Here is a 22,280-nt window from a genome sequence, read left to right as displayed (position 1 = left end):
TAGTGGAATTTTATGCAATGGCCAAGTCAATCCCCTGACCTGAATCCGATTGAGCATGCATTTCACTTGATGAAGACAAAACTGAAGGGAAAATGACCCAAGAACAAGCAGGAACTGAAGACATTTGCAGTAGAGGCCTGGCAGAGCATCACCAGGGATGAAACCCAGCGTCTGGTGATGTCTATGCATTCCAGACTTCAGGCTGTAATTGCCTCCAAAGGATTTGCAACAAAGTATTAAAAAGTGAAAGTTAGATTTAGGATTGTTTAGTTTGTCCCATTACTTTTGGCCCCTTAAAAAGTGGGAGGCACATATAGAAACCGTTGTAATTCCTACACCATTCACCTGATTTGCATGTAATTACCGACATTTCTAGTCTGTTTTTATAAACAGACTTCTCCAGGGGTCTTAAAACACCTAGGACAGGAATCTGGGACACACATAGAAGCCATTCAGCACTTCTCCAGTGCTTCTATCACAATATATATATATACACACACTATGTGAGTCAGGGTGGTCGGTGCACCATGTCTATGGCTTGAGTGGATAATCTATGGTTCAATTATATGTGACTGGCTTGCGGTAGTTAAATTACAGTAATTGCTCATTGCAATAAACACAGTTTTAATTGTCACTATAAAACCCTCAATTTACCTCTGCTGTTTAAGAGCCTATTTCTCAAGCCTAAAATGATACAGAAATGGCTGTTTCCGCATGTATAAGGCATTAGTTAGTGGCCCATAGGCGGCAGCATAGTCAGAGAGGGACCTGCCAGCATGCAGGGTTGTGGCTGCGATAAGCAAGCAGCGTATAAACTCTCAGTGGAGCAGTCAGTCCCAGGGCAGCCTCGTATTGGATGCGCTGTCCAGACATGGCTGTACTGGTAAAGTGCTCCATTAATTCATCGGATATCAATGCAAATAATGGCAATAACAGATGGTAATTTACGGGGCAAAACTGTGGGTAATGGGAATTTGGACCCGCAAGCAGATAAATACCTATGTTGCTACCAATGCTGAGACATACTTGCCAACTCTCCCTGATTGTCAGGGAGACTCCCTGAAATAGCAGCAATCTCCCTGACTCCCTGAAGAGTCTGACAATCTCCCTGATTGCACCTTATCCCCATTATGAAAATGTTATATATAGAAAAAACTGAGATATATACATTCAAATGGCATCATTGGTGTCATTTCCCTGCATTGGGTATAAGGCACAATGATGCCTACGGCTACATGCACTTTCTGAAAAGTATCTGTGTGTTTCATCAACAAATAGATCTTACTAAGGGGCCTATTCATCATTACTTAAATGGCCTGTTAAACGCGCGTTTCCGCATATTTAATTTACCCGGTCATTCATAATCAGGGGTCTGATATGACCACCTGATATTCAGCAAACTCCGGAAATGTAAAGTTTTTGGAGTTTGCCTGCGAGAACACTTGCTATCTTCAGACGGCGCTTGTTCTCATAGCCCAGCTCCTTCCTATTGGAAGGAGTTCCGAGAATGCAAAGAGGGGTCTGAGCAGATCTCTCCGCCACCTCCTCACTGAGGGCCTCATTCAGAGGCGGTCGGAGGATGCAAGCGGTCGCTCAGAAACTGGGCGGCCGCCTGCATCCTGATCGCCCGCCTCTGTTGCTCTAATGACCGCTCCGGTGATGGTCGCGATGGTCAGAGACCATCGCGACCATCGGGGCTTACGATGAGACCCTAGGGTATGGTCTCACTTGTCATAAGCCCCGGAGAGCTTCTGACTCTGTCAGAGCCGGAAGCTCTCCACTGACATCACTAGTGATGTCAGTGGGGCCTCCCCCAAACGGTAGGCGTTCCCATGGGGCCGTCGTGCGCATGCTCTGTGGGGGGCCATCGACCCGGTCCAAGCGCATCGGCGCTAACGACCGGGTCTGAATGACCCCCTGAATCCCCGGTGGTTTTGCGAATGTGTGACCTCAGGCAGAAGCCGGCCTTGGGGACAGGTAAGTAACACAGCTACTTCTGCGCTACTAATCCAGGAGACAGCTGCTTTTCGAAGCAGCTGTTCCCGCACAGGTGAAAAGTGCCCCCGGCGGCGAGGGGAATACTTAAGTAATCCCTGCGGCGAGGTGAATACTTCATCATCGGGGGCCGTACGGCCCCCCTCCCCCCCCGATGATGAATAGGCCCCTAACTGCTTTGAGGCTCAATTACATTAATAATCAGTATTATGACGCCCCCCAGATTTAGCAGTACACGCCCACTTTACTGCCGCGCTTATAGGTGTTGCTTTCACAATCTCCCTGACATCATACTTACCGACTTTGTATATATACTTTTTTGGGGGCAGCCCGGAGAGCTGCGGCTGCAGGTCAGTCGGGGGGCGTGGCCGAACTGTTGACATCATTAGTCCCCGCCACTTTTCCGGAAAACCGACTCGCAGGTCCGCAAGGAGCGGCAGGGCTAAACGATGCTACTTGCTTCATTTAGCCCCGCCCCCTCCCTACGGACCTGCAAATTCCCCATTAAATCTCCCCATCCTGCCTGCATCACTAGGAAGTGGACAGTATACAGGAGATCTGCTTACACTTACGGTGGTGCGCGGGGCTACCCAAAAAATCGGGAGCTTCCTGCGACTTCCGGGAGTGTAGGCAAGAATGCCTGACATGCTTTTTTAAAAGTAGGAAAGTATGGTGCCTAAGAAAATAATTGCTACAGATCGATATATAGGTTACAGTGATTTGTGGGATGGCTAGAGAATGACGCGTCCTTCATTTGCTCTGTAAAACATAGAGATCGTAGTTGCTGCCGACATTATTCCCACTATATGTCTACAGGGCTACGATATTAATCCCACTCATATTCTTTGCAATGAGTAGGATACTGGTTACAGCATGATGAGATGGGTGACGTTTGCACGGGAGCTATTGTGTATTAAGAAAACACAACATGCAACAGATAAGGAAACTTATATCATCGGGGGACTTGATTTATAACATTTATTTTCCAAGACAAGTTCACAGAAAAAGTATTTAAATAAACCGTTTCTGGATCCCAGGCCTTGGTAAAACTCATTACACTTATCATTGCCAAGAGCTTATTGGCTCTGTGTAAGGAAGAACCCTTAATCTTTCACTGGCTCCGAAAGGCTGTCCGGCTTCCCTCTCTCTCTCTCTTTCTCTGTCTCTCTCTCAGTCCAACTTATTGTAGAGTTTCATTCTCTCCGGGTCAGCATAAAACGCACATCTAATCGCTCACAGTTATCTATCGCTCTGTGCTCTTGTCTGAAACAAAGCTTATTATCGGGACTGTGCATCTCTTCTCTCGCTCCCTGTGTGTCTGTCTATTTTTCTGCCAGAGTAAAGAACAAATCTCACCTTTGATAATATATGTGTTCAGCGTTCTCGTTTCCCTGACTTCATGTTCTACATCTCCCTCTTTCTCCTTTTTTCTGCTTTCATCTGCTGATTTGAATTTAAAGTGGAAACAGTCTCCTTTTCATTGCATTGTACCTTGAGAAGGACCTAAACTTCATTGAAGCACCACAGGCTGGTGGATGAACAGGGGAGAAGGACATGACCATGCCCAGAATCCCACAGAGGCAGGTGATAGACTGAAGGGAAGGAAGGGACCGTGGAGGCAGAAGATAGATGGAGGATGAAGGGACCGTAGCAGCAGGTGATAGAGGAAGAGCAAGGGACCATGGAGGCAGAAGATAGATGGAGGAGGAAGGGACCCTAGCAGCAGGTGATAGAGGAAGAGGAATGGAACGTGGAGGTAGGAGATAGATGGAGGAAGAGGAGGTGGTGGATATGGTGGCAGGTGATAGATGAAGGAGAAGGAAGGGACTGTGAAGGCACGTGATGAAGGAGGAGGAAGTGATTGTGGACACAGAGGACAGACAGGAGCAGGAGGAAGGGACTGTGGAGGCTAGTGATAGATGAAGGAAAAAGAAGGACTGTGTGGCAGTTAAGGAAAAGAGGGATGTGGAGGCAGGTGATGGATGTGGATGAAGTGACTGTGGACTCAGGTGATAGAAGGAGAATGAAGGGATTGTAGAAGCAGGAGCTAGACAGAGGAGTAGGAAGGGACTCTGGAGGCAGGTGATAGACAGAATCCCTCCTTTTTTGGAGGAAGGGACTGTGGAGACAGGTGACAGATGAAGGAGAAGGAAGTGACTGTAGAGGCAGGTGATGGAGGAGGAGAAATGAACTGTTGAGGCAGGTGATAGATGGAAAAAGAGGAGGAGGAGGAAGTGACTGTGGAGGCAAATGATATAGGAATGGACTACGAAGGCAGCTTATAGATGGAAAAAGAGGAGGAAGAGGAAGTGACTGGAGGCAAATGATATATTGAGAAGGAATGGACTACGAAGGCAGGTTATAGATGGAGGAGGAGGAATGGACTGTGGACTTAGGTGATAGAAGGAGAAGGAAGGGATTGTAGAGGCAGGAGCTAGATGGAGGAGGAGGAAGGGACTCTGGAGGCAGGTGTTAGACTAAAAAGGAGGAAAGGAATGTGCATACAGGTGACAGATGATGGAGAAGGAAGCGACTGTTTAGGCAGGTGAAATATTAAGGACAAAAGCATTGTGGAGGGAGGTGATGGAGGAGAAAGACTGTCGAGGCAGGTGATATAGGAATGGACTACGAAAGCAGCTTATAGATGGAAAAAGAGGAGGAGGAGGAAGTGTCTGTGGAGGCAAATGATATATTGAGAAGGAATGGACTATGAAGGCAGGTATAGACTGAGGAGGTGGAAGGGACTGTGGACTCAGGTGATAGAAGAAGAAGGAAGGAATTGTAGAGGCAGGAGCTAGACGGAGGAGGAGGAAGCGACTCTGAAGGCAGGTAATAGACAAAAATGGAAGAAGGGACTGTGCAGACAGGTGAAATATAAAGGAGAAGGAAGTGACTGCGGAGGCAGGTGATATATTGAGGATGAAGGAATGTTGAGACAGGTGATGGAGTAGGAGAAAGGGACTGTTGAGGCAAGTGATAGATGGAAAAGTAGGAGGAGGAAGTGACTGTGAAGGCAAAGTATAAATTGAGGAGGAATGGACTATGAAGGCAGGTTATAGATGGAAAAGGAGGAGAGGACTGTAGAGGCAGGTAATAGATGAAGGAGAGAAAGGGACTGTGGAGCCAGGTGATGGAGAAGGATGAAGTGACTGTAGACTCAGGTGATAGAAGAAGGAGAAGGAAAGGATTGTAGAGGCAGGAGCTAGATGGATGCGGAGTAAGGGACTGTGGAGGCAGGTGACAGATGAAGGAGAAGGAAGCCACCGTTGAGGCGGGTGATATATTGAGGAGAAATGAACTGGAGGCAGGTGATAGATGGAAAATGAGGAGGAGAAAGTGACTGTAGAGGCAGATGATGGAGGAGGAGAAAGGAACTGTGGAGGCAGGTGATAGATGGAAAAGGAGGAGGAGGAAGTATCTGTGGAGGCAAATTATATATTGAGAAGGAATGGACTACGAAGGCAGGTTATAGACGGAGGAGGAGGAGGAAGGGACTATGGAGGCAGGTAATAGATGGAGGAAGAGAAAAGGACTGTTGAGGCAGGTGATAGATGGAGGAAGAGGAAAGGACTATGGAGGCAGGTGATAGATGGAGGAAGAGGAAAGGACTATGGAGGCAGGTGATAGATGGAGCAATGGGAAGGAACTATGGAGGCAACTGATAGGCAAGGGATTGTGGGGAAGAGAGAGAAAGAGGAGAGAGATAAAGTACCAACCAATCAGCTCCTGTCATTTTTGAAACACAGCCTGTAAAGTTACAGTTAGGAGCTAGTTGGCTTGGACTTTAGCTCTCTCCAAGGCTTAGTACATCTCCCCCTGTGTTTGTTTCTAGTACAGACTGACATCCCTCCTGCATCATGGCTTCTATCACCGAAAAAAAAAATATAAAGCATAGTTCCTTCTTGCCACTTACTGTTTATTTAGGCCACTTTGCTTAACGCATGAGACAATAGGGCCTCAGAGGTGAGTTTGCCTCTCATATTTGTAGGCATTCTAACGTTTAGCTGCATCTACATATAAAACAAGAATCAATATCACAGCGCCCATTCCGAATTACAATGCAAGGGGTCTATTTACCAATGGTCAGCAGTAATACCCCAAATCCTCTGCTAGGGCTTTCCCCCCCCCAGTCCTTAGCTAACACTGCCAGCAAAAGGTTATAGTGATATGGAAACGTGTGACTAACGTCTTCACATGCGCATTCATTGTGATACGAACCAGTCGGGATCCGGCAAATCCTCTTCTGCTCCGCTGCTCCCCTATGTTGGCTAAAGCTGACGCTATATTAAGCTTTTTGCCGCTTTGTAAATTAACTAATGCTACATCCCCATGGAGGGCTATGGGGATGATGGTAACAGGAGATCAGTGATTTGTTTGCATTGAACCTTTTCATAAATTGCATACCTCCCAACATGACCCTCTCCAGGAGGGACACAATACTTTGGTCCTGGACTTCCCTGGTAAGAGGTGGGGCTGCAGCGCAGTTCAAAAATCAAATAGGGGAGCTGCACCAACTGTCATTTCACACGCTGCCATACATCACTGGCTGGGACTCACTGGCAGTTGGTGTGACTCCCCTATTTGAATTTTGGACTGTACTGCAGCCCCACAACTGGAGCCGCCACCAATCATATATTACCAGGGAAGTCCAGGACCAGAGTATTGTGTCCCTCCTGGAGAGGGTCATGTTGGGAGCTATGAAATTGTGGGGACAGAGCTTTCAGTCTGATTTTTTTTTATACTCTACATATGTATGTAGTATCCAATGTATATTTGGATTTGAGTCATTTTCATTATACAATACAACCAATAACACTTTAACTACGGCTCTACATAGCAGAGCAATATAGCAGAGCAACAGCAATGAAGGGCATGCTTGCCGACATTTAGCTCCCTCCTTCCGGGAGGGAGCTGTTGGGCTTACAGGGCTGGGGGCGTGACGCGGCCAAAGGGGGCGGGGTCCGGCACATGACGCGGCATTGGGGACGGAGCATGGGGGCGCAACAGCACGGTCGCGTCATCGCGGCTCCGCCCCCTCTTCACAATGCCGTGATTAATGGCATTGTGCAGCCGGGGGCGGAGCCACAATGACGCGATTCAGCGCGAATCGCGTCACCGGCCCCCCTGCTGCCGGGGTTTGTACTTAAAAGCGCGGGGGGGTGCGGGCACATCGCCGGGGGCCGGGAGGGTTGCCTGCCTTCCCGGGAGGTTGGGAGCGGCACCCGATTTTCGGGAGGCTCCCGACCAAATCGGGAGGGTAGGCAAGTATGATGAAGGGTTGTTTGGAGTGGAGGTGACACTAGGCCTTGCACCTCATGACCACGAAGCACGGCACGCCCACATCATGCCACGCCCACACCAGGATGTGGAAACGCCCCCTCTTCCGATTCCTGGTACTGTAGTGTTGGGATGCATGTACGCTTAAAGCTGCATACACACACAACGATTTTGTTACCAACGATTTTATGAACGATTTTCTGTCAGATTATCTGTCAGATTTTTTAAAGTGTAAAGAACGATTTTTATGAACTACAAATGATTTTTGCATATTCCCTTAATGAAAATCGTTCAGTTGGTCAGTCTGACTGAACTACAAACGTGAACGCGCATGAATGATAATCGTTCATCGTTTTAACTCAGAAAGTGAACGATTTTTTCAACGATTAACAATATCATTATTGATAATCGTTCAAAAAATCGTTGTGTGTGTATGCACCTTAAGAAGTATCCTGCTAGCAGAACATTTTACTATGCTCCCTGATAAAGGGTTCCAAAAAGCAGGTCTCTCTAATTTATCCCTTTATATTAAGTATTACAATTGTTTTTATTTGTTTTTGCGACCCGTTTACACTGAAAATATCACATTTTGTATTTTCTTTCTATTTACATAGTTGTGTTGTTCCTTTATTGCAGGTTATAAAAGCACACATTAATGTGAATTGTAACCTTTTTTTTGTAAGAAAAAAACCCCTGTGTTTCTTAAAATAGTTTGAAATGAGAGTGTACAACGCAACACAAACATGTTTTATTCCCTTAACATTATGATGTAATATGTAAACCTTGCCATCGCTTTGCGACGGAGAGGCTGAGCTGTCTTTAATCCCAATAGAGGTATGAAAGATGAATAAAAATTCCCACTGCCAGCGAAGGGGTTAGCAGCACAGATTGTAAGTAGTGAGCACCTATCCTGACACACGGCGTCCTTGAAGCTACTGGCGTCTTGCTGGAAGATGACAGCAAAGGTCAGCGAATGTAATTTGACAATAATGAGAGCGCTAGAATATTAGACAGACCCTCCCCTGAGCCTTGTGTGGCTTCCAGCACGACAGACGGTGAGAAATATGACATAGAGACTGTGGGCAAAGCCCAGGAGGGGCTGGTACAGACGTCACGAATCTCAGCCCTGCCTCTTTTCTTCCGGCCAGTGTGCGAGACCTCATCTCAGGAAAGCACAAGACAGATCTTTTCATCTATCAGTGGCGTGCCATTGAATTGAACCATGGATATCTTATTATACGGAAAACAGAACTGGGACGCTAGCGTCACATGACCAATATTTAAAATCCTGCCTCTATGAGAGTGGCCATTATTGTCATTATTATCAAAAACGCTTCCTTTACACTGACTGACAGATATATCGCTGGATAGGTGATGTTCTTATGCGGATAGGTGGTACTGGCTGGTGTGTTCCTCCCCAGGAGCCAGGCTACACATCCCAGCATGTACTGACACAGTTTTGCAATTAGGGCAAGCTAAAAACTGTGTCAGGGCATGCTGGTATGTGTAGTTCCACAGCAGCTGGTCCAGGAAAACTTGGCTACCACAACATAATACTGTATGTGGGGGGCAAAGGGTTTATAAATCGGAAGTTCAAATCGTTCCAATGTCATGTAGTAAGACGTGATACTAGTAACAACATAGGGCGACAGATAGCAAATGGAGAGAATCAGGCATCTCTTTACGCACAGACCTGAACGTTCAGTCTAGATTATTATTTATTTATTAACAGTTATTTATATAGCGCATACATATTCCGCAGCGCTTTACAGAGATAATATTTGGACATTCACATCAGTCCCTGCCCCGAGCGGAGCTTACACTCTACGGGGTCTTCTTACTAAGCAGTGTTAGGAGACAGAGTGAAAAGTGATAAGGTGCCAGCCAATCAGCTCCCAACTGCCATCTCACAGGCTGTGTTTGAAAAATGACAGTTGGGAGCTGATTGGACCTTATCACTTTTCACTCTGTCTCCTTACACTGCTTAGTAAATAGACCCCTATATTCCCTACCACATGCTCCAACACATACACACTAGGTTTAATTTTTGTTAGGAGCCAATTAACCTACCAGTATATTTTTGGAGTGTGGCAGGAAACCAGAGTACCCGGAGGAAACCCAGGCATGCACAGGGAAAATATACAAAACTCCGCACAGTTAGGGCCGAAGTGGGAATTGAACCCACGACCTCAGTGCTGTGAGGCAGTAATGTTTACCATTACACCGTCTGTGCTGCCCAATTGATGCCACACAATTGGTTTATTTGTAACACACTAACGCTAATTTGCCTTATGTTCAATAAAAACATAGATGACATACAGCATCACATATATTCGATTCATTTTATGAATCTTCCTATGTCATCTACAGTATAGATTATTGGTTACTCAGTAATTATGCAGAACCTTACTGTAACCCGCCACTTCCACTAGCTGCTTCAGTTGTCCTTCCGCAGCCTAATTCCCAGCGGTCGCGAATCGCCGGTATTCGCCCATAGAATAAATACCTGTGTTGCGTAAAGGCTACAGATACATTTAATTCTTCCTGATCTACTTGTACTCAAAGTGAATTTCTCTCATACAAATATACAGATATTTATGAAGCTTCCTCCAGTCCTTATATCCAAAAAAAAGACGTGGTCAAACACACTGAAACTTTTCTCTCCGAAATGTTTTCAGTGGCCAAGCTAACAATGTAGGCTAATCATTTCCATTAAGAGAGAAAGTAAAATAAAAGGGTCTATTTGTTAAGCAGTCGAGAAAATCTCAGCTAACCTGTGAGTATCATTTATCAAAGTGTCTTTTCGTCTGGAGAGAGCTCTGTGGGAGAGGAAGGAAACAGAAGCGACTAAACTTAACGTTGTATCTGGACGTGGTCATGTAGCATTCAGCTGAGGAAGCGGATATGTCCAATGTTTTAAGGCAATATATTTTGACTCGACCTCCATCACATACTTGCCTATTTTCCCGGAACGTCCAGGAGGCTCCTGAAAATTGGGGTACCCGGAAGAGTGGGCAAGTGAAAGTGGGCGCCCAATGGCACAAATGGGGCTCTATCGTGTCATCGCAGCCCTGGCCGAACTTCACAATGCGGCACTGTGTAGCCGGGGTGGGGCCACGATCAGTGATGTGCGGTCAGGTGAGGCAGAGCCTCTCCTGTCATACTTAGGTATACTCCAGAGTTTCGACTATAACAGTTCTAAGAAAAATATTAAGAAAATTCTTATAAAAATATATTCTTTGTATTATTCTAATAATTTTTATAGTCAAAACTCTGGAGTAATAAGTGTATGGTAGGTGAGGCACTGCCTCCCCTGTCTGCCTTTTCCGCACATCCCTGATCACAACACATCAAATTCCCGGCACTATATACTGCTGCACCTTTGTATAATGCCCACATGAACCCTCGGGTATCTGTAAATCTGGCTTCCCCAGCCATTTACCTCACCTCACGTCAGTGGCCACGATGACTGATTTGTGTCATCGTGCCCACCAGCCCGTCCACTTTCCCGTAACCCCCCCTTCGCTGAGTCGACCTGCCTGCCCCATCCACCCACAGTAGCCACGTAGTTGGCAAGCGTGTGCCATCATTTCTTTACATATAACTTGATTATTATATGTTAACAGTCTAAACCCTGCACTTTATAAGGAATCGGTTTGCGTCCAGCGGTTGGAATCCCAACAGCAGCTGCCCTACATGGGTGAAAATCCAGATCGTCCCTAGGTAAGTATTTACTAACCTAACCTCCCCCCCTAACCCTAACCCTCCTTAGGGGTGCCTAACCCTAACCTTCCCCCAGTGCTTAACCCTAATCCCCCCTCTAAGTGCCTAAACCTAACTCCCTCCTTCCCCGCCGCCTAAACCTAAGTCCCCCGGGAGGGTGCCTAACCCTAAGTCCCCCCCGGGGGTGCCTAACCTTCCCTCCCCCTAGCCTTACCCTAACCTCCCGGGGGTGCCTAACCCTAAGTCCCCCAGGGAGCCCTAAACCTAACCCTCCCCCACGCGGCTGTCCGCTCGCGGCGCCTGGCATCACTTTGATCGGGATGCCGGTCTCCCGGCGTCGGTAAAATGACAGCCGTCTAGATTTAGACGCCTGTTATTTAACCCTCGCCGGGATAAAGTAGTCCGGAAGCCGGCTGTCGGGATTAAGGGGGTTATTCAGACCCGCTCGTGAGCGTCAGTACGCTCACAAGCGGGTCAATGTTCCCCACTGTGCATGCGCACGACGGAGGGAGCTCCGTCGTGCGCATACGCGAGACCCGGGGAGCGACGGGCTTTCCATCGCTCTGGGTCTCGCACCAAAGGGGGCGTGCTGTCGATGTTGATTGACAGCACGCCCCCTTTGGCGGGCGTGCCGGGGGCGTGCCTGCCAGACAGAGGCGTTCCCATGGGAACGCCTACCGTCTGAAGCCGGCCCCACTGACATCACTAGTGATATCAGTGGGAGTGATTTTGGCTCTGATAGAGCCAAAATCACTCCAGGGCTTGTGGCAGGGAGACCCTACCGCAGGGTCTTCCGTCGCAAGTCCGATGGTCGCGATGGTCAAGACCATCGCGACCATCTTTTTGGCCGCTCGCATATGCTATGGGTGGTCACCCACAGCTATACGAGGGGCCAGGAGGCCGCTTCATTTTCATGGAGGAGGGCCCTGATTCAGAGCGAGCGCTCTGGTCAGAGCGTTCAGCTCTGAATCAGGCCCTAAGTCCGTCGGGTTCCCGACTGCATACCCTTTATAAAGTATCTAGTAGGCTTGAATTAAAGAAAAAAAAAAAGTCAATGTGACAAGATCAGGGAGCAAAGAACATGACAGTGGACAAACGCATACGACAGTTGCAGCTTTCCCCTGTATAATGACATCACACAGATTGCATAAAATGCTGCAAATTGTACTAAACAATGTGCCTGCCAAAGACACCGAGCCAGACCAATGAATCTCAGAAGTCTACTTTGGCAGTGATGAGGTTAACGGAGGGCCGACTGACAAAAGGGCCCAGAATCCAGGGATACAGTGATGACAGATAATAGCACCATTGAGACCCAGGTCAGTGATTCTCCCGGAATGTCACAGACTTGTCTGCTGTCCCAGCCTGGTGCTGGAGATTTATTTTATCTGCACTAGGAAGTGTAGCATGAAGGGGAATCTCAACGTGCGGCCTGGCAGGAGACTCCAGAATGGGCACGCAGCTAATGGGAACTCTCCGGCTGGCTGCTGCTACGACTTAAATGTTCTGTAAAATTACCGCCATGATTTCAATGTCATTGCGATGAGTTTTTATGATTATGAGCCCTGGCTGCTTTTTAATAACGTTTGGTTAAACACCTTAGAAACTGTGCTGCAGAAGACTGGGTGCTGTTGGGAGAAGTCACAGGGTTTTTTAACCAGCTCCCTCCATACCATGCCGATCAGAGAGGGTTGGAACCCCCTTAAAGTGTCAAGCGCTAACTGAACAACCGCTAGATATACCTTTGGGCAGTGGTCCCAAACTCGGTCCTCAAGGCACCGTAACAGTCCAGGTCTTAAGGATATCCATGCTTCTGTACAAGTGTTTTAATTAGTACCTCATTCATTTAAATTAAACTATATATGTGCAATCATGGATATCCTTAAAACCACAGGGGCCATGATGATGCAATCGTGCCGCTCTTTGCAGCCCCCTCCCCAAACTTGGTAGGCAGGGTTGGACTGGCCCACTGGGGTACAGGGGAAACCCCCGGTAGGCCCCACTGTCTGAGTGGCCCACACCTCCTCTAGGATCAGGTTTCAGACTGTGCACTTGAATTATACATTATAAATATGTTACGCCATAGTCCTGTGCAATATAAATACATTGCTGTTATTAATCTGGAAGATTATCATGCATGCACTAGCAGTATTTTATATATACATATATATATATTTAATTTATTTATAAGGGCCCAGACCATGCACTCTCTAATGGTTAGCCAAGCCTCTGTGTAGGCTGGCCACACCCCTTCTGAAGGCTGGCCACACCCCTAAGTATGGGCCTTTATCACTGCAATCCCCCAGTCGGCCCTACCAACACTGTTGGTAGGCATGCTTTTAAGTCTGTCTGCCCCTCCCCTTTAGACTGTAAGCTCTAATGAGCTGGGCCCTCTACCCTTTTCGCTTTTCCTTCCCTCACTTATACCATCATCTCATCCCCACTACTTAAACCAGCCCCAATCCTTGGGTTTGGCCACCCGGCTGCTTATTTGGGTACTATAACTACTGCTGTAGTCATGTTTACAAACCTTGCCCATGTTTTGTAGTGTACTTAACTTTTTTCTTGTTTTGTTCATACTGTATCTGTTTATGTACTGTGGGCCTGATTCAGAGCCGGACGCTATTTGCGCTCGCTCGTTCAGAAAATAGGTGTGGCTATTCAAATGAACCATTGGCTCTTTGCGGTCTGTTCACGCCTCTAGGTCTGAACGAGCAAACAAAACTTGCAGTCGTTTTTTGGAAAACTACGCCCCCTGGCCGCTCGCATCCTACGTCATGTCCGCTATTTATTAGATTAATCGAGTACATCGACCAGGGTATGAACTGCTCGCTATTCTTGTGGTTGGTTTTTGCTACCACAATTTTGTGTTAGGCGCTGCGGACCCCTTCTGTCGCCATACAAATAAAGGATAATATTAAGAAAATATGTAAAAGGAAAACAAACCACACAATGAGCCCTGGTGATCGTGTGATACGTTGTATAAATGAGGGGGGGGGGGGGAGTGCATAAGAGTTGTGGTTCTTTAGTTTAGTTTACTGTGCATTTCAGATTTTATACAAGGCGGTCGGGGAGACCGCAGGCTGCGATCGTGTGGTCACACCCTGCTTTGCCCCCCATGTTGCATCCAGTCCCTGCCACGCCCCTTTACAAAGCGCCATTTCCCCCCGCCGTGCCGACCTGGCTGCCCCCTCCCAGAATGTCGGCAAGTATGATTTTATAGTGCAATGGTGTATTCTGGCAGTGAGGAGGTTAATATGGAGGTAGGCTCAGCTATGGCACAAATCCATCTCGTGCTGTTAGATACCAGTGAAAAATGATCTCGCCACCAATTACATTGAATAAATCAAATCTTTATCTCCCCTTTCCCTGTGTAACTGTTGCATTCACCGTTCATTTAAGCTGTCAAATTCAACTTCCGGGGGAATATCAATTCGTAAGTATTCTGCCATTTTTAAAAATAAATCTACTAATCAAATGTACTGTAACACATTCAGTGCTAGATTACTAAGGTGAAAAATGCAATAATCAAAATAATAATTACCGCACATTCAGAAACATAAATAGTTAAATAGTCCATAAGCACTTTAGCCCTTTCATGTATGAGGAGTTAAAAAATTTTTAGTTTCTCTTCATGGATGGATGATTAGTTTATGAATATGCAACTGCAAAGCTGAACAGCCACTATGGGGGTCATTCAGACCCACTGGCGAGCGGCTGTCCGCTCGCAAGTGGGTCGATGGTCCCCACTGCGCATGCGCACGACGGAGGGAGCTCCGTCGTGCGCATGCGCGAGACCCGACGAGCGAAGGACTTTCCTTCGCTCGGAGTGTCTCATCAAAGGGGGCGTGCTGTCGATGGTGACTGACAGCATGCCCCCTTTGGTGGGCGTGCCGGGGGCGTGCCTGCCAGACGGAGGCGTTCCCAATGGAACGCCTACCGTCTGAAGCCGGCCCCACTGACATCACTAGTGATGTCAGTGGGAGTGATTTTGGCTCTGATAGAGCCAAAATCACTCCTGGCCTTGCGGTTGAAAAACCCAACCGCAGGCTTTTACTCGCAGTTGCGATGGTCGCGATGGTCAAGACCATCGCGACCATCATTCTGCATGCTCGTATATGCTGTGGGTGGTGACCCACAGCTATACGAGCGTCCAGGAGGACGCTCCATATTAATGGAGGTGGGCCCTGATTCAGAGCGAGCGCTCTGGTCAGAGCGTCCGGCTCTGAATCAGGGCCTATGTCTCTAAAGCTGCATACACACACAACGATTTTGTAAATGATTTTCGTTCATTTTTTCAAGGGAAAAATCATTCATTTACTAAATGTAATGAACGATTTTTTAGCACTACAAAAATTTTTTGCATATTCCCTTACTGAAAATCGTTGAGTTGGTCAGTCTGACTGAACTACAAACTACAAACGTGAATGAGCATGAACGAAAATCGTTCATCGTTTTAACTCAGAAAGTGAACGATTTTTTCAACAATTGAACGATAAACAATATCGTTATCGATAATCGTTAAAAAAATCGTTGTGTGTGTGAATGCACCTTAATAGTTATGGAAGTGTACACCCAGACTATACACAGTATTGGGAACTATTGTTCTGTCTCCATGGGGGATGAATATAGGGGTAACACACAAAATGGCTGACTCCGCTAAGTACACTTTAACTAATTTCAGGTTTGCTACCACTGTGATCAAAAGCTAAATTATCATCAGATATACTTGTATGAAGATACTTTGAAAATATAAAATAATGGAGCGCTGTAGTAAGCGAGACGGCCTATAAACCCCAAGGCTGGGACAGGTTATGTGCAAAATGTAATTTACATTGTGGTATCCATTTTGGGATTGTGCTATGGTGTCAGATTGGTCAGCCATTAGCTGTGTGACAGCAGTGGTTGGGTGTGTCTTCTGGTGTATAGTGGGTGCTTGGCCTCTGCCTTCTGCCTCTGTTTCCTGAATTCCTTCCCTCCCCTTTTTTGGTTATTTTGTTGGCTTTGTGAGTACAGTAGTTGGCGGTCCAGTAGCCATCTTACTGCACTGGTGAAGTGAGATCCTTCCATACACTGTGTAGGCTGATTTTGTCCTACTATGGTCAGCATAGTCGGGCGAGCTTTGTGTGCGTTATTGGGAGTCAGAGGCCTCTCAATTCTCCGCCGCTGTTGTTAGGGCGAGCCCATGCAGATGCTGTTCGAAGTGAACTTGCAATCAAGTGGCTCCGCTAATTAGCTGGCTGTTCTATCTTCTGCTACCGTACTATTTTATATTAATAATAAAGTTGACCAATTTCCACTCAACTTATGTGTCCTGTAATTTTATTTATATCTTTGTATTTATATAAATAAGCTCCAGGAGGGAGCTGTCAGGCTTCCACGGCGGGAGGAGTGTCGCGGCAGAAAGGGGGCGTGATGCAGCATTGGGGGTGGAGCATGGTGCGCGATCGTGGCCCCGCCCCCTCTTCACAATGCAGAGATTATAAGGATTGTGAAGCAGGAGGCGGGGCCACGATGGCGCAATTCAGCGGTAATCACGTCAACGCCCCCCCCTACTGCAGAGTTTCTATTGTTACCGCGGGGGGTCGGGTGGGTCTGCAGCCACTGGGTGGCTTGCCTGCCTTTCTGGGGAGCCAGGAGCAGCACCCAATTTTTGAGTGGCTCCCAGCCGCATCGGAAGGCAAGTATGTGTTTAGGTATGCAGTCATGAAGCCGACGGTCGAAATGCCGACTGCCGGCTTCCCGACTGTGCAATCCCGACAGGGGACTGATAATAGGCGTCGAAATCCCGACGCCTATCATTATCCCTACGCCGGAAGCCCGACATACCGAATGAACGTAAGCCGGGCGGCGGCCGCGGTCAGCCACGTGGGGGGGGTTAGGCTAGGAGCTCCTGGGGGGGAATTAAGGTTAGGCACCCCCCCTCCCCGGAAGGGTTAGGCAGGGGGGGAGGGGGGGTTAGGGATAGACACCCCTAAGGAAGGGTTAGCGGGGGGGGGAGGGTTAGGTATGGTTAGTTTCCTTACCTGTCGGGATCTTCACTGCTGCCGGTCTTCCTGCATCGGGATTTGAACCGCCGGACATAGGTCCGCCGGTCATTCATACCGATCCCTGTGTTTAGGTCTAGTAGGTATTTATTGTGCATTTGCAGCAGGAGCTGCCATCAGCCACTAGGGCATTTATTTTGACTTTGCAATATATAGTGCTAATAAAAATGTGGATTAAATGTGAAATTGTACAGCACATCCGTTTCCCACTGATTATCATCTGGGCAACAGCACCGTACCTAGGGGTCTGGCAGCCCCTGGCAAAGTGAAGGACTTGGCACCCCCAACGTTACACTATTACAGAAATACCATAGCAGTCTTCAAACAATTACATTAAAATACATAAAATGTTATCACTGTTTTCCGGCAGCTTCTAATAGTTATGGCAATATCTATCTAATATGATTTACATGTACATTTTTGCACATATTATTCAGCCGATATGTACAATTAATTAACATAAATTCATCATTAAGCAAAAATGAACCAACACAAACACAATCCTGCACAGGTACTTTGAAATGCAAAGGGTCCGCGGGACAGTGATGCCATGACAGTGCGGCGTCTGTGGGGCCTATTTAATGATCATCAGGTTTTTTAGACCAGATAATTATAATTTCCTTCACCCTAACCCTTGTCCCTGTTTTGTGTACAGAAGGATCTGCACTGCAGCACCTTAACAGGGATTTATGGCGCCCTGTGCCAGACGGAATACATACGAATTACCGCGGGATTTAAATCCCGACAGCGGCAGGCCGACACGGCTGAAAATCCAGATCGTCCTAAGGTAAGTATCAACTAACCTAACCTAATCCCTCTAACCCTAACCCTCCTCAGGGGTGCCTAACCCTAATCCCCCCTCTAAGTGCCTAAACCTAACCCCCGCCCGGGGGTGCCAAACTCTAAGTCCCCCCCGGGGGTGTCTAACCATAACCCTCCCTCCCCCTAGCCTAACCCTAACCTCCCGGGGGGGTGCCTAACCCTTAGTCCCCCTCGGGAGCCCTAAACCTAACCCTCCCCCACAGCCGCGAATGTCCGCAGCGGCGCCCGGCATCACTTCGATCGGGATGCCGGGCGCCGGTCTTCCGGCGTCTGTAAAATGTCATTTAACCCTTGCCGGGATAAAGCAGTCGGGAAGCCGGCTGTCGGGCTTACGTCAGCCGGCTTCCCGATTGCATACCGTGACAGACACGGCCCCCCGACTACATGACGCCATGACTCCACGTTGAGGGGGCAGGGCTGCCAAGGATGGGAAGAACAGCAGCACCGCGGGAGCATCCTCAGGAAAGCACTCTGGGGCCTACGGATCTAGGATATAGGTGAAATTTGGATTCAGAGAACCTGACTCAGCGAGAAAAAAATTACTTGTCCAGCAAACCAAATGCAGAAGTCGGCTCCTTACAAATCAAGTAATATTACATTCACATTAGCGGTAATCTTTTCTGTACGCGACGTAAGAGAACGCTTTAAGTCCAGAGAACAATTGTCTCGTTACTTTGCACTGGAGATGTACAAGGGGCACAGAGGGTAATAGAAATTCAGAGTTTATTGGTAACATAGTAATTGTAGTGGGCTACGTATAAGTGCCACCGCTATTTGCTAGCTTGGTAATGAACATTGGTTTATAATATGTCAGGATGTGGAGAGAAATATTATGACGCGACCTCTGCAGCGAACATATTGTTAACTGTAACAGACAATAACACAATGAAAGGCTCCTTTTCCGGCAATAAGGAGCAAGTTACAGCAGGCCCGAGCACTGCCAAATTATTTCAGTAAAGGGTTAAATGAAAGCTTCGTAGAATTTCCTTCTATTTCATCATATGGGGCCCCAGGCAGCAGACGGATGTAAATTCTAATTGGAAACTGAGTGTGCGTGTTTACACGTCCTTCTGCGAGACCCTCCCTCACTTCATTAAATCATTAACTGGATGTAGCAGGTATGAGTTTTGAAGTTTATTAATTGTGACTTGTTTTTCATTATGAGATAATTGTCAGTCAGAAAACATATCTGATGAGTGGAAAAAAGTTTTCATATGAAAGCTGGAGGGGGTCCGTTATGTGGGAAGCCTGGCGCTTAGGTGCCCACCCTCCCCGTCTATTTGCGATCTCTCTGTAAAGGGTTAGTTATACACACAATTAGGTGTTTACGTTTCTGATGGGGAACCGCGTCTCCCAGTGAGAGGGCAGCAATGAGGCAGCGTAAGGTAATTGCATCCAGAAGATAGTTTTGGTGGGAAGTAAATGAATGAATTTTTAAAAATGTAAATCTATTTTTTTTTTTCAGTAGATTATATATTTATTATTGGTTATTAATATAGCGCACACATATTCCCAACGCTTCACAGAGTATATTTGGCCATTCACATCAGTCCCTGCTCCACTGGGGCAGGGACTGATGTGAACGGCCAAATATTCTATACATCCGTCTGCTGCCTGGGCAAAGCCGGCCCTAGGCAAGATTTTGGGTGGTGCCCCCACATAGGATCCTGAAAAAGCATGTGGCCTCACAGAAGGGGCGTGGTCTCACTGTGCTGCACGCACCCAGCACCCCTCACAGATCACAGCACCCCTCTCCCAGCACAGCACCCACGCTAACCACTAGCCGTCGTCCAGGTGCCCCATCCCCGCAAACCACCGCTACCCGCTCACTGTTTGCTGCTGCCAGGCCCGATCGGAGCTGTCAGCGAAACTCCGATCATGGGCGCTGCACAGTGACAGAAGCAGCTGCCATAGTCTCTGCCCAGCCAGCAGCAGGTGCCCCGGCCGTGCCTGCCCCAAACCTCTGCCGGCCATAGGCATTTGCTTAGATTGTCTATGCCTAGGGCCGGCTCTGTGCCTGGGGCCCTATATGATGAAATAGAGAATGATTCTAGGAAGGTTTCATTTAATCCTTTACTATATTCCCTATAACACACATATACACACTAGGATTAATTTTTTTAGGAACCAATTACCTACCAGTATATTTTTGGAGTGTGGGAGGATACCAGAGTACACGAGGAAACCCATGTAAGCACAGGGAGAATATACAAACTCCACACAGTTAAGGCCGTAGTGGGAATCGAACCCACAACCTCAGTGCTGTGAGGCCGTAATGCTAACCATTACGCCCCGTAGATGAATTAATGCTCAATAGTCAAGTGCACACAAGATACATACAAATAATACGATATGTTTGGCAGTTTGTGTATGGAATAAAAAGGGAATCATTTTCGTTTCTGGCTCAGGTATCTAAGCCAATTATTGGCTTCTGCAATACTGAGAGGGGCATATTCATCATCGGGGCCGGATAAATAAGTAATAAACTCGCTGTGAGTTACGGCTGTGGATACTTTAATTACTGGAGCAATTCAGTATTGCTCTGGTAACATTACATCTCTGGCAAAATCTGGCTTTTTCATCCTAGATTGGGCTTGTATATCTACCAAAGGCAACCGCCGTGCAAATGGCCGGTGGTGGTTTTTGAAGGCCAAAAAAGATTTGCAACTGAAGAAAATTATTTAAAAAAAAAAAATTTTTTATTATTTAAAATTAAAAAAAAGGTAACAATATTTATTCCATCTATCTGTTACTTTATTTTTTTTTCTATATTATTTTTAATATTTTTTTTATAGGGGGGCGAGGGGGCAAAGACAATGGAGCCAGCCAGGAGGGCAGCGGAGGAAAGCCGGAAGAAAACGTCTCTTCCCTGCTTTTGTGCAGGTAAGAAGGCATGGAACGCCATCTAGAGATAGCGCTATAATTCTGAAAAAAAAAAAAGGAAGCATCACTTCTCTCCATCTCATTTATATAAATACCATTATATCCGATGGGGCTCTGGGAATGTCACAGGAGAAATTAAAATGGCAGATAAATCATGTAACGAAAACAAAAGTATGGCTGTCGCCAGCTAAAAAGTTGGAGAAAACACATTTTTGTTTATTAAATAGACCTCTGAATTTTTTTTGCTCTATTCCATACGATACGGTCCCAGGCAAAGCGCCTCTGTGTAATTCAGAGAGGACGTGGCATAAATAAGAGCTCTTGTCACACATGCAACCTCCAGCCTGTATCCCTGAGTTACAGGCAGTTACAGGGAACAGCGGCTGCCCTGAGGGGTGTTTATGCAGCCAGTCCATTCCCTCATGATATATTAACTACTTCAGAAGTCTCCCAGTCCTTCCCGTAGATAAGTAACGGAAAACAAAGCATATATTTAACCTTCATTTTACAATCTAGGTATTTACTAACTGCTAGTTAGTTACAAACCCCTATGACTAAGTAAAGATGATTATTAGTTCATTCACCCCTGTGTTCTGATTAAAAAGTGACTAAATATATTTATTCTTTCGACAGAAGATACATTGGTCATAACGTAAATGCTGCTTGTCATTCTAGCACCAGCTTTAGGAGACGGTGTCCCAAGAAATTATGGAAGTCCGTGTAGACCAATAATTCACAAAAGAACAATGAATAATGAAGAAACCCAATGGAAGACAGACAACAAAAAAAAAAGCACAAAAGCTAAGTCTGGTAAGGAAATGTTCAGAACACACAGCCAATAATAAAGACAATGTTGTTTATTATGTTGCATATAAAAATGTGCCATTTTAACGATGGAGTTGGTGAACATTCATTAGATCATATGGAGGTTTCAAGGTAAAATGCCACTGAATCAAAGTGAGTGCAAATATTCATTATCAGTCTTCAACATCTGACCGCCAAGATTACACCAACATTAGAATGTAACAGCGATGCAGAGTATTTCAGAGGGTCATTGTGGTAAATTTATATGAGGCAGTGACCTGTCTGCTCATATTATTGAGTAAGGGGACGCTGTATGTGACTGGGGCAGTACCAGGATGTGGCAAGAGAAACAAGAGCAGGCAGTGAGTTACAGATTGATAGATTTAGGATGGAAGCAGAGAACTCATTGATGTGACCCTCTTAATTATGTGGGGTTAAATTGATCTCCAAGTATTCGATCTATTTAGATATTAACAGAAAAACAAGTTTATATAAATTGCAACCAGGGTGCAATCCCTGTGGGGGCCTTAGGAGGTTTCTGCCCCTGCTGTATCTATATATGTGTTAACATACACCTAGCTTTCTTGCGTGTGAAACAGCCCTTCTAGTTGCGCCATGCTGTGGCATGACTCGGTAGCGGCGAGCGTCTTTTCATGTGACATTTTACTTTCAAATGTGTCTAATTATATTAATGCAAGATGATGCATAGGCAGCTTCTGCTGCGGGTGT

General features: G+C 46.6%; 2 protein-coding genes across 4 annotated transcripts in view; one reads left to right on the top strand and one right to left on the bottom strand.

Moving 5' to 3' along the window:
• ERBB4 (erb-b2 receptor tyrosine kinase 4) overlaps positions 1-22,280 on the bottom strand; it is a 1,059,049-nt gene that overhangs the window by 627,249 nt on the left and 409,520 nt on the right. The window lies entirely within an intron of this gene.
• Positions 18,907-22,280, top strand: part of LOC148522300 (uncharacterized) — a 64,307-nt gene continuing 60,933 nt past the window's right edge. Inside the window, exons 1-3 of the mRNA XM_088474136.1 lie at positions 18,907-18,982; positions 20,660-20,747; positions 21,423-21,557. Coding sequence (XP_088330262.1) covers positions 20,681-20,747; positions 21,423-21,557 — 202 coding nt within the window. The 5' untranslated portion in view covers positions 18,907-18,982; positions 20,660-20,680. The remainder of the gene's footprint in view (positions 18,983-20,659; positions 20,748-21,422; positions 21,558-22,280) is intronic.

The sequence above is a fragment of the Taudactylus pleione genome, unplaced genomic scaffold (genome assembly GCF_031769625.1).
Source record: "Taudactylus pleione unplaced genomic scaffold, aTauple2 ptg000147l, whole genome shotgun sequence".
NCBI classification, from domain to species: Eukaryota; Metazoa; Chordata; class Amphibia; order Anura; family Myobatrachidae; genus Taudactylus; species Taudactylus pleione.
Note: the sequence above shows the minus strand (reverse complement) of the source record. Positions and strands in the feature narration are given on the sequence as shown.